The sequence below is a fragment of the Globicephala melas genome, chromosome 15 (genome assembly GCF_963455315.2).
Source record: "Globicephala melas chromosome 15, mGloMel1.2, whole genome shotgun sequence".
In the NCBI taxonomy this organism is placed as follows: domain Eukaryota; kingdom Metazoa; phylum Chordata; class Mammalia; order Artiodactyla; family Delphinidae; genus Globicephala; species Globicephala melas.
The window spans coordinates 23,996,452-24,014,518 of NC_083328.1; the positions used below are offsets into that span (position 1 = coordinate 23,996,452).

At 49.7% G+C, this 18,067-nt stretch overlaps 1 protein-coding gene across 1 annotated transcript in view; it reads right to left on the bottom strand.

Moving 5' to 3' along the window:
- Nucleotides 1-344: 344 nt before the first annotated feature.
- XYLT1 (xylosyltransferase 1) overlaps nucleotides 345-18,067 on the bottom strand; it is a 194,038-nt gene continuing 176,315 nt past the window's right edge. Inside the window, exons 10-11 of the mRNA XM_060284435.1 lie at nucleotides 12,520-12,853; nucleotides 345-6,822 (exon numbers count right to left, since the gene is read on the bottom strand). Coding sequence (XP_060140418.1) covers nucleotides 6,500-6,822; nucleotides 12,520-12,853 — 657 coding nt within the window. The 3' untranslated portion in view covers nucleotides 345-6,499. The remainder of the gene's footprint in view (nucleotides 6,823-12,519; nucleotides 12,854-18,067) is intronic.

Genomic DNA, 18,067 nt, shown 5'->3' on the forward strand with positions numbered 1-18,067 from the left:
ATGCAGTCTAGCTGTGTAGTGAAGAGGAAAGGAAAACAGGTTGCTACACAACCGGCCAGCTGGGTATAGAAAACGCTTGCCACTTTAGATGGCACTCCTCCTCACCATCCTCTACTTACCAAAGGGATTTAAAACCAAACACTTCTACCTTAACCAGGGGTATCATTTACAGGAGGGTGTTGCAATAATCTGGTTGGGAGAGGACAGCAGGCTTGATTACGGAGTGTGTGCACATCAGGTTTTCCCAGGAGAGACGGTCTCAGCAGGAGGCCAGTGCAGAGGAGGGGGGCGAATACAGGATTGCATGAAGATGCAGTTATCACTAAAAAGTCATACACCCACTGTTCCATAAAGACAGTATTTTTTTTTAATTTTAAAATTCTGCATCTGAAAACACAGTATGACAGAAAGCATCTATATACAACCTGCAGTGTTTTTGGTATGATACAGTATTCAGTACATCCACTGTTTTCTGCAAAAAATTTTGCTTTGTCAGACAGAAACAAACTCCCCTAGACAAAAAAATACAGCTAAGGCACAATTTCGTTGTTGTTTCTCCGCTAAATGAAAAGACAGAAAAGGTGCAAAAATGGGCCGGTAGTGCAATTGTTTCTGAGAATCACATTCTACTGCGAGGAAAAGCATTCGGATGATTGGAACTTTGATTACTGGTCAATTTCAGATAGTTCAGTATCTCTTAAAATACTCCTTTAAATAAATAGCAAAGTATCTACATCTTTCAGTGTGTGCCTTTCGAATTCTCTCTCTTTTTTTAAAAACTTTATTTACAGTCTCTCTTTTTAAAATCAATACATTACAAAATATTTCTGTACAGTTTTATGCGTATTATGATCTATAACAAAATAGTTATTTTTTAAAAACTATATCACCACATGTCTTTGAAAAACAATGAGGGGAACGGTAATAACTTATTGTGATGCCTCTAAAAAAAATACCCAAACGTCTTTGACAACATAATTTTATATATATATATATATATGTATATATGTATATATATAAAGACAAAGGACGACAAAGACGATTGCGCTCAATTCCAGTGAATTTCCTATGAAAACCCTGGGGTTGTCTTTGGCCTCCATCAGCCCTGGAGCGATGGCAGGGAAATGGGGGGATTCTGCAAGTAGGTAGAGTGTGATCCCTTTGAGAACATGACCCATCCGCTGGGACTATTTAATGCTATCACTTTCCAGGCAGGAAGGATGAAGAGATATATTGAGAAACTCTCCTGATTTACTCATGAATGAAGTACCTAAAGTCACCAAGTTTCGGGGGTCGGGGGAGGGCTGGAAAGCCCACGTCGGCAGCCCATCGCAGTGGCGATATGCTCTAGGAGAGTGCTTCGGGAGTTGGTTGAGGTTTAGATGAGCACCCAAGCCTTCATGTTAACCATAGGAAAAACAGAAAATTTTTCTTCAGGACGACAAGAGACGCCATTTCTATCACATCTGCAAGCTACAGGTTGGCAGCCCCTGGCTTAGGAGGTTGCCCCGAGAGCTTCAAGATGCTCTTTCTTCTCTTTCTTCTCGGATGTTGGTGGAAATGGGAGGGGGAGGGTGGTTAGCTTTCCCAAAATAATTTTAAGGCCTCATTTCAAAAAGGAGAAACCTACGGCTTTTGGGGGTGGGGGAAGGGAAGGATAGGGAGGCAAACGAGGGGTGGAGAGGATGGAGCTGCGAACGGCGGCGGCGAGGTGCAGAACCTGCTTTCCCGCGGGGTGTGTAGGCAGAGGCGGCTGGAGCGTTCCCAGCCGAGGGGAGGGCGACGGAGGGCTGCCTTCTCGCTGCCTGGGGCTTGGCAAGGACAGAACCAATGACAACGTGCGGGGCAGACACAGGTGGCGCGTGAACGCCCTCCTCAGTCTTAAGAGGGGTCTGTACAGTATCTTGTTTGCCAGGTAAAAAAAGTAATACTTCTGAGAGAGCGAGAGAGAAAGAAAGAGAAAGACAGAATTTGCATAGATTATGCATTTAGCTCCAGCAGATTTTGGACACCTTTATCCCCCCACCCCCACCCCGGTAAACTTCTCAGCAGACACATGAGGTAGCGCCTGTGGTTGACCCATGGGCATAGTAAGGTAAGTGAGGCAGAAGCAGAGGACCTCCCGTGAGCACGGCTTCCGAAGATGTTTCCGGACATGTGGCAAGATGGCTGCTAAAACCTGGGATCTGGAGAGAGCCGGGCTGTTTGACACGCCAAGCCCTCCTCCTGAAACACATCCTGGACCTCTCTGCCTGGTAGGATGGAATTCTGGAAGGCGGGGACCAGGCCAATGTGGACCTCCGTACGTCTAAGGGGCAGCTCTTGGGGTCTGCAAATTCTGTGCCATCTTCCCTTCAGTACAAACTGTCTTGAGGCCAGGAGAGCTGAACACGCCAGTTATGAGACACTTCTCCTCTGAGGGACCGTTTCTTTGGGACGGGAATGACTAGTAAGAGGTCCCCATTCCCTTCGGAGCTGGACATGAGCTGTTAGTTTTTTGCCCCTTCCTAGTGGTGTCATTTCCCTCCCCCACTGGGACAAGCCTAGCTTCCTTTCAAACCACGTCTCCAGAGAGCAGAGGTTGCTGGCAGCGCACAGGCTGAACTGTGAGGTTTCTCTTTGCCTACACTCTGGAAAGAAAAAAAATGCCAACATTTCAAAATCACATTTCCTATAAAAATATGGATTTCTGGCTTCCCTTACCAAATTAGATGATTCTGCTGCACTGTGCCCGTATTCTCACATGCAACTCAGGCTGGAGCTGAGATGCAGCTGTAGTTTTTTGTCTGTGTCATGTGCACACTGCAGACTACAGTCCCCACCACTCCCTAACGTCTTACACCAACGGCGTCACTCATCTGTGCTAGTGTTCTGGGCCCTATAGCCACTTGTAACCCCTGCCAGAGGGTGTGGCTTCGATCTGCCAGGTGTTTGCTAACAGCTGTTTCTAGCACAGCCCCCTTGGGTGCTGCTGGAGGAGCGTGTCCTGAGTCCCCAGTGAACTTGGCTACGAAAGGGATCTTTGCTCAGGCCCCACACCCAGCAGCTTCCGCCCTCCCCTGCACCCTCTTGGCAAAGAGATCAAGGTTCCAGCCAGCATCCTCCTTGTACCTGCAAACTGGAGAACCGGAAGGAAGCATGGTCCCCCCCAGTCCCGGCATGTGCCCAGAGCATCTGTAATCTGCCCTTTTGGGGCGGCGTGCTCATTCCTTCTCAACTCCACTGGCATTTTGAAAGTTAAACTAACAATGGCAAATGAAGTCGGAATGATTCCTGATAAGATCAGAACGGCCTTTCTCCAAAGGGAGGAGCATCTGCACTTCTGAGAACATGGGGGTCCTAGGAACTGCTCGTGCCCTCCTTGGAGACAGACCGCCTTGCACATGGCCGGGGAAGCGGGACTCAGGAAGGCTGCCTGCCTCCTGAGCCTGGTTTCCACCTGAATGTCACAGGGGTGAATGGGAAATTGGACAGAGTGTCGCAGCTTATTCAATGTGTCCTTCTCCCCCAAGCCCACGTCCCACCTCTAAGCCCTCCTGAAGTCCGAGGACCTGGTCGGTGACTCAGCCCACAGTCACTTTGCTTCTTTAATAGGATTTCCAGAGACCATGTTCTCAGGTTTTGAAACCCTCAGGCAGCCACAGCTCAAGGTTGCCTGACCAATGGCCTCTAACTAATAAATCATCCTCAGGTAGATTACAAAAATGAGTTCAACTATTTCTCCTGGGAAAACATCACCTTTGCTCAAATCATCCTGGGCTTTGTTTGTTTGAAATTCTCCCTTTTTTCCTTAAAGCCAAATGTAACATCGTCAAAGTGATTCTCTGGTTCAAAAACAGAAGATGTTGAGGAACATCCCATGAGGCCCCTGAGCTTCCCAGTCTCCTGGCGGTGAGTAGGGAATGGGGCCTGGGCCGTGGGGGTGGGGGCCGTCCCCAGAGTAAGCCAGCTCTCCCATTTCTCCACTTGTTCCCAGATGGAACAGGAGTCAGCAATGTCAGGGTGCAGGTGGGGCCCCGTCGAGGAGTCTGCAGGCTCATGGGCGCGCAGGGACGTGCCAGGGCAGAGCCCCCAAAACCATCACAAATGACACACAGGGCCCTAGTGGCGAGAAGGGTGAAAGGGCGGCTCCCCGGGCAGCTTCCACAGGCTCAGGGAGGCCCTGGCCAGAGGCAGAGGCCGGGGGCAGGAAGTGGATGTGACACGGGCCTCTTGGCTCCCACAGAACTTGCGAACCCATGTGGAGCTCATGTGGGCTTTCTGAGAAAGCCACGCCGAGGTCCCTGGAAACACTGGGCCAGCTCCTGGGCTCTCCTGGCCGGGTCTGACCCCCTACCATCTTCCTAAAATAGAGATCTTTTCCTCCAGGGCGTGGAGGGAGCCTGCTTTCCCTCACATGGAGGCCCACGGTTAGACTGGCTGCGGGAGGGCAGTGATGGAGGAAGCGGGGACGCCCCAGGTTCTGCAGCCGGCATAGCCTCCCTCTGCAAGTCGCTGGCCTGTTGCGTCCCTGTGCTGGGGGCGGGTGGCGGGGATGGCTCAGGAATTCCAACACCCCCAGAGCCGGAGGGCTGAGTCACGCTAACACCCTGCATGAGGAAGAGCGAGGCGCCACTGTTCCCAAGGACACCCCACTTCTGGCCAGTGGGTGATGCTGGTTGAGGCGTTCTCCTCATGGTGTCCAAGTCCCCTGCTTCCCACTGAGGACACGGAGAACGCAGGGCAGAGACAGAGATGATAGACAGATAGATAGATAGACAGATAAAGCAGCAGAGAGACAGAGACAGACATGAGGGGCTGGGGGATGAGAGGGGGAGGGAGTGGAAGGGTGGGGGGAGGGGCCTTTAGTGAATAAAGGCAGCTTCAGTTAGTAAGATAACGTAATTGACAAGCTGCAAAAACAGCACCTACTAATTAGTCATTGACTAAAACATATAAATAATAAATATCTAAAGTGTCCCTTCTCTATATCCTCCATGGCCCATAGGACATTCTGCCTTGCTGGGCTGGGGGTGTGAGTAGGGGGCGACAGCTGACAGGTCACTGGGAGCAAACGGCGGTACCTTCAAACCCACACTGGAGGGGAATCGCCAAGGACCAGCTCTCCGTGGGAAGGACTTTTCCAAGAGAACCCTGTCCTTGGGGGGAGGGTGGGATCAGCGGAGGAGGGGGCCTCCGGGGAGGGGTCTCCGGATGAGCAGGGCAGCCCTCCGATGTACACATGGCAAGGAAACCCTTTGCGTTTCTAGTAACTCAGGCAATTTGAATAACACTGTTCTTTAGGTTTCAAACCACCAGATACTCAAGCTTCCCACTTTTACACTGCGTGTCAGATGGGCCTGTTGGCACCTTGGATAAGAAAGGGCATGAATTTAAAAACTAAATCTAAAATGCTCTTTCCTGGCCGTGAAAAGTCTGTTCCATGCAGTTTGGTTGCTCCCAGCAGCACCGAGTGTGCGATTCACAAATGTTCCAAACAAACACCTGACCTCAGAACAAAGGGCTCAGGCAATACAGGTATTGCTGTACTGACCAGCTGAGGAGTTTTGCTCCCAAGGATCTCTATGAGTTTCATGGCCATGGTCCCCAAAGTTCCCACTGTCAAGGCCCAGAGGGGTCATGCTCTTGATCTCCTCGCCCACGAACGGCTGGGGGTTTGACCCTCACGCTCATGAGCATCGCCCAATTTCTGCCTCGAAGGAGGGTGGCCTGGAGCCCAGGATGTCTGGCGGTCACAGTTTGGGTGGACCTTGGCCGTGGCACATCAGAAGGCTCTCCGGCTCATCTAGTTACGAAGGAGGATGGCTGAACCTGAGAAGGGCTGGTGGGAGGCCTCCCTGGGGACGGGCCCACGAGAGCGTGACTTTAGTGTCCTGTCACTTCAGGGCTGGCACAAGGGTTTCCTGGCCCAGAGGAGCTGAAGGCGGGGCTGGAGAGCAAACCCACCCTCTGGGCAGTGCTTTTCAAACTAGGTTTTGTAGAGCCCTTGGGTTCTGACGAGGTACCTTAGGAGACGCCCTTGGCAAGGGACTGCCCGGTGGGCTGAGCTTTGAGAAAGAATCTCACACTCGCAGCTTCAAGCAGAGCAGCCTGGATTTCCTCCTCACCCGGGACCCCCCTCCGCCTACGACTTAGTCAACAAAGCTCTGCTGCTCAAAATAAAAGTTTTGGAATCACTTGTCTGGGCGGGGTGGGGGGGGTCAGGTCATTGAGGGGAAGACAAGGAACCTGTAGCACTCGAGGATCAATCAGAAGAGGTAAGACCACCACGGTGCTGGGACTGAGCCATCCCCACCCCCGGGAGCCGGCCTGCTGGGTCAGGTGGCTGGCAGAACCTGCTTCGGCCTCCAAACCTTCCCTCCCGTCATTCGATGGCCAGGAGAGCCCCGCTCACAAAAGGCACCCCCACCCCCAGGGGGTGGGAGCCCAGGGTCCGGCTCCCACTGGCCCTCTGGCTGCTTCCCCTTTGAGATCCGCTGGGGCCCCCACGTGCCCAGTGCTACCTGAGCCGGCCGTCGGGTTTGACTGCGCCCAGCTCCGACTTGGGGTCAGGGCTGAAGGAGCTCCAGGCCGTCTGGCTGCAGGTCTGCATGACTGGGCAGACGGTGGGGCCTGTGGCACAGATGTCCATGGCGGTCCACATCCCGCCCACCAGCGAGTCCAGCCAGCGCTCCAGTGCGGCGCCGGTGGACGCGGCGTTCCTCCGAGCCAGCTCCACCTGGGCGGGGTTGATGGGCAGGCTGAGGACGGGGTTCAGGCTCTGGAAGCTCTGCTCCATGTAGGCGCTGCGGAGGGGCCCGTTGTGCAGCCTCAATGCCTCCTCTGAAAGCCAAAGGGAACAATTACATCATTAGAAGAGCCATGGACCGGTCACCTCCTACTGTGTGCTTGGCACTGTGCTGGGCACTGTGTAGCACCATTCAGTTCGCGGGACAATCTCACGAGGAAGTTCCTTTAGCACTCCCATTGTACAAAGAAACTGAGCCTACGAGGACATTCCTTCAACAGGTACGAGCCCACTTTGTGCAGGGCATGGTCCATTCACCTATTCATTCAGCATGTATCTATGGAGCCCTTTCTATAGGCCAGACGATAATTCATTCAACACATATTTACGAAACATCTACATCTGCAAGGCATTCATTCATTTATTTATTTGATACAGATGTATTAAGTGCCAGGCTCTACTCTGCGGTGGAGCAGACCAGACAATGAAGGAGACTGCAATCCAGGGGAGGAAGAATGATGACAAGAAAGAAAGAAAGAAGTAAATAAATCAGGTCATTCCAGAAAGTGATAAGTGTCATGAAGGGAATAAATGGGCTGTGTGGAGTCAGAGCAGGGGCTTGATAAACTACGGGCCTTGGACCAAATGCGGCCACCACCTGTTGTAAATAAAGTTTCATTGGAACATGGCTATGCCCATTTGGATACATATTGTTTATGGCCGTTACCACAGCACAGCTGAGTAGCTGAGACAGAGATTGTATATGGCCCACAAAGCTGAAAAATTTGCTATCTAGCCCTTTACAATAAAAGCTTGCTGATTCCTGGGTTAGAGAGTGACAAGGGTGTTCATTTTAGCTGGGATGGCCGGGGAGACCTCTCTGCGGAGATGACATCTGAGCTGAGCACTGATTCACGGGAAGGAAGAAGCCACGTGCAGATCCTGGAGAAGAGAATTCCAGGCATTGGGAACAGAGGATGCAAAGCCTCATTAAAGCTCATTAAAGATGCAAAGCATCTTTCCCCGAATCACACAGGTGATGAGAGTCAGAGCCAGGGCTGGAACCCGGGTCTGTGGACCTCAGGGCCTGGCGAGCAGCCCCACCCTTGGCTGCTGAATGCCCACCATGAACTCTGTATAAGACCTGGATCTCTGCTTCGGTCCAAGATGTGGGGCATGAATGGCCCACAGCAAGGAGTCCTGGAAACCGTGAAGCTGGGACCAGAGTGGGGTGGGGTGGGAGGTCCAGCTGGCTCCCAAAACAGCTCTGCCTTGCTGAGCACTGGGGTCTCACGCCAGAGCTCGGGGACACCAGTCAGGCCGTCTGGGTTTGAATCCCCATGTCCCGCATACCAGGTGTGTTACTTCTTCCTCATCAATAAAATGGGTGGAGAACCAGTACCTTCCTCGTAGCTGTGTTTGTGATGATTAAATGTGCTGGCTCGTGAGGTGCTTAAAATGGTGCCTGGCGTATTCTAAGTACGTGGGAAAGTTTAGCTAGGATCAGTATTATTGGCATTATTAGTACACAATACACACACGCAACTATAGGGCGGATTTTACCATCCCTATGTTACAGATGAGGAAACGGAAGCAGCTGTAGTTTAGAGACAGACCTGGAGTTAAATCCAGGGCTGGCTGACTCCAAAGCCCGTTCTTGTCATTACGATACTCTACCAAGAGGCTCATACAGCAGCAGGAAGCTAAAAGAATGCTTTTGTTCTTATTTTATTTTTCCATCTGGGAGCTAGTCTTTTGCAGACTTGGTTTCCCCATCTGCAAAATGGGGATACTCACCCTTTCCAGCAATTAGACTCACTTCTACCTGGCACGAGGCTCAGGCAGAAGTTCACGTGCTTTGTAAACAGTAAAGTAATGTATGAACAAGAGAGACAGTGACTGTTTCCCAGGGCTTAAAGATGGGGAAGCAGAAAGTCTAGACATTTGGACTGAAGGAAAGAAGCTAGATGTTTCTATCTTGAGGAAGTTCCCACTCATGGCTTATTTCATTGCCAAACACAAGAATATATTTTTTTGAAAAGACTGGCTAATGATTCTGGTGGGTTGTGTTTTACCAAATCAGGTTTTGCTATAGCCAAGATCACTAGGATTAGAAGAAACCTCCTTATAAGACAATGTAGCATTCAGATGACAATGCTTCCTCTTTGCTTGATGGTGGCTGTCACCCTCGGAGACAACCAGGAGAGCCTGGATAATCAGCACGTTACTTTCTAATATGTGTGGTCCTGAGTAAGGAAGAAAGACCGTGTATATATGCCTGCCCTTCAAAAAGCAATGGGAGGGCTTCCCTGGTGGCGCAGTGGTTAAGGATCCACCTGCCAATGCAGGGCACACGGGTTCGAGCCCTGGCCCGGGAAGATCCCTCATGCCACTGAGGAACTAAAGCCCGTGAGCCACAACTACTGAGCCTGCGCTCTAGAGCCCATGAGCCACAACTAATGAGCCCGTGAGCCACAACTACTGGAGCCCGTGCTCCGCAACAAGAGAAGCCACTGCAACGAGAAGCCCGCCGACCACAACAAAGAGAAAGCCCGTGCGCAGCAACGAAGACCTAATGCAGCCAAAAATAAATAAATAAGATAAATTCATTAAAAAACCAAAAAGCAATGAGAAAGCTAGTTGAACTAAAAATATGCTTTGACTTGCATGTACGAGAAAGTCATTCCTTTAGTTCCCAATGCCCCAGGAAGCTGGGGGGGCTGGACTCTGGTCTGGAGGGGAACCGGTGGGAGAAAGCTGAGAAGCACGCCTGGAGCACATGTCCTATCTCGCTATACTTAGCAGAGCTTCTCTTTCTCGAGTTCCTTAAGGAGTCTGGCCCACCTCTCCCTGATGCCCACCAAAGGGTTTTCAGGAAAAAAACCCTGTTTTCTTTTCCTCTGTTTTTTTCAGGAGGACAGAGTCTGTTCTCTTTGGAGCAGGTCCTGACTTCCCTACTAGAGCCTCTCAACGCCTTCATCTCTGCAGGGACTGCAGAGATGAGAAGCTGGGGACTGGGGAGACACCCAAACTGAGAAAAGGCAGGACATTCAAAGTGAAAAGAGGAGTTAACAAACACTTGAACGCTGGTAACCAAATATTGTGGTTGGTGCAGAAAACCCTTATGAAAAATGAGGTTCATGTGGGAAATGCTATTATAGCATCAGCCCACAAAGCTCGCCTCTATAATTAAATTTCCCTCAATTCCACCTCATCAGATTTCTTGAGATTACCAGGGATGCATCAATAGCAAATTACTCTTGATGAATCATTCTACAAATTGCATCGCTCCCACCTTCGTGTTCCCTGTCACCAGAACATCATTAACAGATCCAATTACTGATGACTGGGGGGGCTGCTCCCGGTGGGGTAAAATGACCCTTGGCTCATCCTGGACATGCGTGGGGAGAGCCTCGCTGTCCTCAGAAATCCCAGGAGAAAAGATCGGAAAAATCAGGACCCCACGAATGGCCCCGGGCTATTTTACTGAGGTAGGGATGGATTCAGGGTCACTCGTTTTCTGTCCGATTAGCTGTATGGGAAGCAAAGAGGAGACGGCCACTTCCATCCCTCTCCTCCACGTCTGGCTTTGGGAACCCTTAGAGAGGCTAAGGACGTGAGCCTCATCCGTGGGACACTTGAGGACCCTAAGTGGGTGGGCTCTGGCCCCGCTAGTTCTGGAGGAGCTGTCTTTTGCCTGTTTCATGGGGGAGAGGAGAAGCAGACTTCCATTACCTGAAAACATGAGGTCCAAATCTTTCTGCTTGTTCAGCACAGAAACTTAGCAGAAAAACTTAGCAGAAATGGACAGAATTCACATCAACACTCCCTTCTTAGGACTCCAGGTGCCCTTCCCCATATCTGTGTCCCCCTCTCCTCGTGTCACTGGCTAAATGACACCCAGCCCAGAGCTCTTTTTAGCCAACAGAGGCTGTAATGCGTTTCTGGCTTCTGGGTTTGCGATCTGTTAAATGGAGGTGAACAATTTCAAACACCAAGAGACCTGGAAATCCTTTTTCTAGGAATCTATGTTATGGATGCATCTTCATGGGCACATACTATCTTAGGTTCAAGAATCTTCTTTGCAGTGGTATCTGTAACAACAACAACAAAAGAAGCTATGTGTCTACCCAGGCGGGGGTGGGGTAGGGACAGACAGATTGTGGGTCCTTAACCCAAAGGAACACTAGGCAGCTGGCAGCTTTACATATATTGACTCGGAAAGTGAAAAAAGCAAGTTTCACTACGAAGTGTATCATTCTATTCTTAAAAGAGTGACAATGTCTTTGTGATTTATGTCAATGCTTTAAAAGCACTGAGAAACCTCTAGAAGGACTGTACACCAAACTGTTGGCAGTGGCCACTCCTGGGGATGGGATTGAGCAGGGAGGAAGACGTTACCTGTGATAAAAGAAAGGGGGGTGGGGAATAGAAAAATAAAAGAAACCCTTTTGGAAAAAAAAGAAAAAAGGCAGGCATGCTAGGAGTCTGACACCCCTCTCCCTGACCCCATGCCCAGTGGGAACCACCATCCTGAATTTCCTGTTAATAATTTCCTTCATTTCTTTACAGCTTTCTACTGATACATGAACCCTGAAATACTGTATTGTTGGCTTGGCCTGTTTTTGAACTTTAGATACATGCATGGTAATTTTGATATCCCCACCCTAACATTACGTTCTAGAACACGTCCTACGCCGTGTTCCCTGCTGCGTAGACCTCCACTGTCGGAACAGACCACATTGTTGGTCCATTGGATGTCAGATATTTGGACTGGTTCTGGTTTGGTGCTATTATGAACAACTTGCTGTATTTCTGCACAAGTCTCTATGGCCTCTACCTCGGGTGGAATTTCTGTGCGGTAGGGTGTGTGTATATGTTCAACTTCACCAGCAAATGCGAACTCATTTTATTACATGGCTCTCTCACTAGCACTTACGTGGACAGTTATTATTCTCCATCTTGACCATCAAATGATGTTGTCTCATCTTCAAACATGTCCTAAACATGGCAGATGTGAAGTGGAATCTCTTTTTGCTTTTAATTTGCATTTCTCTCATTCTTCATGAGGCTGAGCATCTTTTTATATGTGTGTGTATATGCTCTCTCTTTTTTATTTCTTTTATATCAGGGATTGGCCCTTTCTCTAAAGGGCCAGATAGCAAATACTTTTGGCTCTGTGGGCAGCTACTCAATGCTGGCGTTGTGGCCCCAAAGCAACCACAGTCAATATGTAAATGAGTATGACTGCATTTCAGTAAAGTTTTATTTACAAAAACAGGAAGTGGGCTGGATTTGGCCTGTGGCTTGTAGCTTGCTCTGACTTAGGGGATTTCCGAATTTGAGTACTTTTTTGTGTGTGCAAATATTTTCCTTTAGTATGTGATACGGCTCCTCACCTAGTATCATGCTTTTGATGAACAGAGATTCCTATTTTAGTTATTTTTTTAAAAAACACTGAACAAGATTTGCTGAAACTCAATCTCAGCTTGGGTTTATTTCCCACCTGTCTTAAATATGATCAGGACCTTCTAGAAGTCCAGTGAGAGAGCATCTAATAAATAGGTGTCTAATACAAAGACAGATGACATCACCTCAGTGTGCAGAGACAGGCAGAAAATTAGAAGGTTCTGTATGACAGATGAGCAGGAAAAAATCCTGAGAACAGAGAGCACTGTTCTCGAAGGTGGCCCACATGCCCCATGTCTGAGCAACACCGCCCGCCCGGGTGAAGGACCCAGGAGGCCTCGGGCAATGGAATATTACCCCACAGAAATAGTGGAAGTACTCACCCGGTTTGATGGGCTGCCTGTTTGAGAAGGTCAGAGGCGCGACGAGGAATTTGGTTTCTGCGACTGGCACCCAGTGGTGGAGAATTTTCACTGTCCAGACCCCAGGCCTCAGGGGCAAGTTCAAAGGGGGCTTGTAGTGGGTGAATTCGGCAGTGGACTCAATCAGGATGTCGTAGGTGGCTGCGATGATGTTGACGGGATCCACCCAGACGACAGTCACAGTCACATTGGGGCCCTTCCCCCATTTCTGCATGCCGACTGGCTCATCCATGGGCCCCAGGAGACCCCCAAAGTTGCGAAAGAGCCGCTCCTTGGCATCCCAGTCAGTGCCGACCTGAAACAGGAGAGCGAGTTCTGAAATCACTGGGCCTCTTAGGAAGGCCTAGGCTACTGCTTATTGGGCTTCATATACCCATATAACAGACGAGGAAACTGAGGCTCCAATTAAGTTACTTGCACAGTAACTTAATGTTGGACAGGCAGTAAGCAGGAGACCTGGGATTTGGACCTAGTCTGAAGGATTACAAGGCCTGTGGTCCATTTCACTAAACCTTTGGGCCTCCTGTGCCTACTGTGTGGTGTGTACATGGAATGAATGAATACCTGCTTGCAGGCCATTCCATGGAAACATACACCCTGCCACTCAACAGGTGCAGGTGATTTCCACTTTAGTCACTGGCTTTCCAGATAATGTGCCTCTTTTTAGTACAATCATTCATTCTGAACAAGAGTGGAGCTCAGGATTTGGAGCTGCCCTACTATAAGCTAGGAAACGTGAGGGCCCCTTAGTATCGCCCATCATTTGCAGGAGTTCAGGTGGCTTTCCAGGGAAGACACAGCTTCGGCTTCCCTAAAGCATTCTGAGCTGGACTCTAGGGGTGGGAGATGGTTGTACCATATCCATCCTTCCTGCCAGCCAGTGGGGTGTGTGTATGGCTTTGACCCCCCAGAAATCTGCTCTTGGCTTCCATCCTTCCCCTTTTGCTGCCTGCAATTTATTCTCCACCCAGTAACCAGAAAGACCTTGTGAAATGTCCTCTCACTGCTCAAATCCCTGTGGCTGGTCCCCTGCTGATTCCTGGTGCCCAGCACTGTGCTTGGTACATAATCAATGCTCCATCAATCACCTGTCAAATGAATGCATGAATGACTTGGCAAAAAATGAATTAACCACATACATCCCTGATACTGAGCTTTGATACTATTTCAAGTCAGATTAAATTAGGGGCTCTTCTCTCCCCCGGGAGGTTTAATATAATGTTGTGAAGACACAGCATGTGGGCACATGGTAGCAGGTGATGAGCACACTACAAGGACACTGCTGCTGTGGTCCTTCTGTGAGCAGCATCTCTGATGTGTGTGTGTGCAGGCTGGGGTGCAGGTATGGCTAAACATGTCTACACCCTCAGCAGACTTCACATGTGCAGTGCAAACATGAGCTGGTTTACTTTCTCGTTGTTCGGGCCACAAGTTACTATACCCAGGACACAGGGCTCCACGGCTAATATTTACTGAGAGCTTCTGGTGTGCCAGCCCTACTGCTAAGTGGGTGGGTGCATCGATCTGGCTAACATTCCCAACTCCACGGAGGGGGGACCCTTGACGTTATCCTCACTTCACACATGAGGAAACTGAGGTTCAGAGCACTTGGATGACTAGCTCTGATCAGTGAGGGGGACTCAGGAAGTCTGACCCCAGAGTCTGGGTTCTTATTCACTCTTCTATATATTGCCTCCCATTCACTCACTCACTCACCCACTAATCCATTCATTCATTCATCCATCCAAAACACATGTGCCGGTGCCTACCACCTGCTGGGGTGGTTGTAACACGTGCATGTTCCTGGCCCACAATGTGCTTCAGGTTTCCATCTTTAGGCCAAGATTGGCCTTGAGCAGCTGTCCTAAGGGGCAGCAGAGGGAGTTATGCTGGGACAGAGGCGGCCGTCCCTCCCAGCCTTGGGAGATCTTGGCCTGTTCTGCCACCCTGCCACCCTCTCCAGGTACTGGCTCCTACTGAGGACCCCTGGGGCCTAGCACAGCAGCTGAAACACAGGAGGAATGAAAACAACACTGTCTATTGAAGAAATAAATGAATGAGTGGGCAGGATGCAAGCTAGGCCTCAAAGTCAGAGATTGTTCTAGAGAAACCTGATCCTGTGACCTCCATCCATACAATCCTTTCTAGCTCCTTCCCACTGTTCACGAGTCCAGTCTTTCCTCCTGTCCTATCCTGCGAGGTCTGGTCCTTTACGATCCGATTCCAGCTTCATCTCCATCCCTCTCCCTCCCCTCTCCTCCCCCATGCTCCAGGCCACCCTGGAACACTCTCGGCGCCTCTGCCAGAAGGGCTCTCTCTCCCCTGATCTTCCGTCCACGCCTGGCCCTCTTTCGGGCTCAGTCTTCCTTCCTTCCCCGCCCTCCTCCTGGCCAGTTCATCATCTAGCTCTCAGCCCAGGTGTCACCTCTACCTGGAAGGCTTCTTTGCTTACAGGCACCCCTGATGTGCTTGTCTAAGCATTTGCCCAGCATAGCCTTTTAACCTATCTATCTATCTATTATCTATCTATCTATCTTCTATCTATCATCTATCTATCTATCTATCTATCTATCTATCTATCTATCTATCTATCTATCTATCTGTTTTGCGCAGTATCACAACTTCTAATTTACACGTCTCTCTCCATAGCTCAAAACTGTCATGTGAAGAAGAATATACACATATATGTGTGTGTGTGTAACTGAGTCACTTTGCTGTAGAGAAGAAATTAATGCAACATTGTAAATCAAATATACTTCAATAAAATAAAAAAAAACCCCAAACTGTCAACTGCATGAGGGCAGGGACTACATCTGGCTTGTTCACTACTATGTCACTAGTGCCGAAGAGTGTTGAGCAATGTGGTCAATCCATCCGTTATCTACAGTGTCATGAAAGATTAGGGGCCGAGCACATGGACAAATGGATCGATGATCACAAAACCACTCTGGGGTCCTACTTAAGGAAGGGATGTATGACCCGTTAGGGGAGCGGGGGGACAGTCCAGAACATCATCTTTGGATCCCCCAGAGAAATGGGGGTGAACAGGTCTCCTAAGTCTGAGTTCTAAAACCAAGATAACCCAGGTGGAAGAGCTGTGGAGCAGCTGACGGTGCGAAACTTGAATTTGTCCTGTATCTAGGAGAGGAGGAGGACATCAGCTACTGCCTCCAAACATGAGGGGAGGCGGGGCTGCCCGAGAGGGAGCCCCATTGCTGTCACATCGTCTGTGGCCCTCAAGGTCTTCTCACCAGGCCTCACTGTGGAAGTCCACTGCCATTCACTGCCAAGTGGTCAATTACTCAAATTTAAGTACGTGTTGAAGTTCAAGCTCAATATACTGGTCCCCAGCTTCAAAGTCACCAAGGCTTCCTCCCCACTGCACCTAAGATGCAATTCAAACTTCCTTCTAGGGCCTGCGAGACCCCTCATGATCTGTCCTCTGGCCCCCTGAGACCTTCCTCCTTCTCACTGGCCACACTGGCCTTGCTGCTCCTTGAATATGCCAACCTCCTTCCTGGAGCCTCAGGACCTTTGTGCACGCTCTTCTCTTGGAAGATCCAAGAATGTTCTAGGTCTTCCCACCATTGACTCTTTTACAGGTTTCAACCCTAAAGTTATCTCATTAGAAAAGCCTTCCCAAATGAATCGTTCCATCAAATGTAACCCAGCAGGACTCTACGGGGCCTTCTCCAGACAGATCCTCCTAGGTCCTCCACCTGCCTCTTGTCTGGAATAAAAACTTTACCCTCCTAGGCCTTCCTTGAGTTCCACAGAATAAATTTAATTAGAGAAGTGAGAAAATTCAGAAAGAAAGGAAAACAGTCAAGTGAGACAAAATAATAAGAGTTTAGTCATTAAACAAAGTCAAGGACCTTTTAGTTCCTCCTCAAGAGCTATAGATAATATCCTGAGCCATATCCTTGAGCTGTTTTGCAGATATTGAAATCCCCACCAGGTGGAAGAAGTTAACTGTATGCTGCCCACAAGCACTAGACCCCAGATGGGTTGCAACCAGAAGGTTTATGATGTTGACTCCTGATTACCTCACCACCAAACAATCAGAAGAATGTCCATGAGCTGATGATTCACCCAACAACCGGCCTCCCTCATCCTGTCTTTAAAAACCTTTCCCGAAAAACCATCAGGGAATTTGCGTCTTTTGAGCATTAGCTGCCTGGACTCCTTGCTTGGCGCCCTAGAATAAACGCTGTGCTTTCCTTCACCACAACCCGGTGTCAGTAGATTGGCTTTGCTGTGCTTGGGCGAGCACACCCAAGTTTGGTTTGGTAACAGAAAGCTGTCCCTACCAGCCTCTCAAGTCCTCAGGAATCACATGAATGAAGTTTTATTTTCTTTATAATACTTGCCTTTAACTGGAGTGTTTTTGTTCATTTATTTGCTCACTCACTGGCCGAGTGCCCCACTAGACTGCAATTCCACAATAACAAGGGCCTGGTCTGTCTGGTACACCACTGCCCCTCCCACACCTCATGTATTGTAGGCACTTGGGGGCTGCCTGCTGAAGGAATGAGCATGTTTCCTCTAAGCCACTAACATGGGACTCCCAGGGATGGAGAAATCGGAGCTATTCAATGACACTGGCCGCCTGCCATGAGCCAGGCCCTACGCAAAGCCCTGGGACAGTGCTGACCCGACGGAGGTTCTCAATAGCCCACAAAGTGGCCCTGCAGTTTGTTCCCCCCTTCACATCCAATTTTACACTGTTTGCCTTAAAACTAAGGGGAAAAAAAAATCAAGACACAAGTTTCAGGGTTCCCTGCATCACATGCTGTTACTCTGCCGGAGAGCTGGGTGGTTCCCACACCAAGGGCACCAGAGCTGTAGCAGAAAGCCTCACAAATCACTAGTCACAGAGGGGCCAACATCCGTCACTGCCGGAAGTGCCCAGTTACCCACTGGCAGGCTGATAAACAGGGAGAGCCCAGCCACCAGGCATCCATCTCCCTAATGGGACATTAATGTCTTCAACTGGCCTCTTGGGCCCCCAGCACAGAATCCAACTGGGACAGCATCTAATTGCCCCCTGATGCCAGTAATTTATGGAGTGGGCTCCCATGGCAGCTCGGATCCGGCCAATCCATGTGGAGCCTTAACTGAAAATGGTGGCTGAACAAGAAACTTCCACCCATGCCTGTTCAGTGCCCATCCAGTCGGGCACAGGTCGGCCAGGTGGGGCCAGAGGGACTGGAAAAGGACCAGCAAGGAAAATGGAAGCAACTCAGACACTTCCTCCCACCCCACTCCTGACCTTCAAGATTCTCCATATTCTAAAACAGGATTCTTCATCCCTAACCCAGCAGCCAAACACATTGGGGATGTTGAACTCTGGGAATGAAATCACCCGTTTAGCTTCTTGCTGACGTGGGGAAGTTAGAAATCAGGTGCTGGAATTCTGTGTGGGCAACGCTCACCAAGCTTGATCATGTCTCCCCTTCCCACCAGCATCGCTACCCAAGCACGTACACTCACTCATTCAGAAATCTTA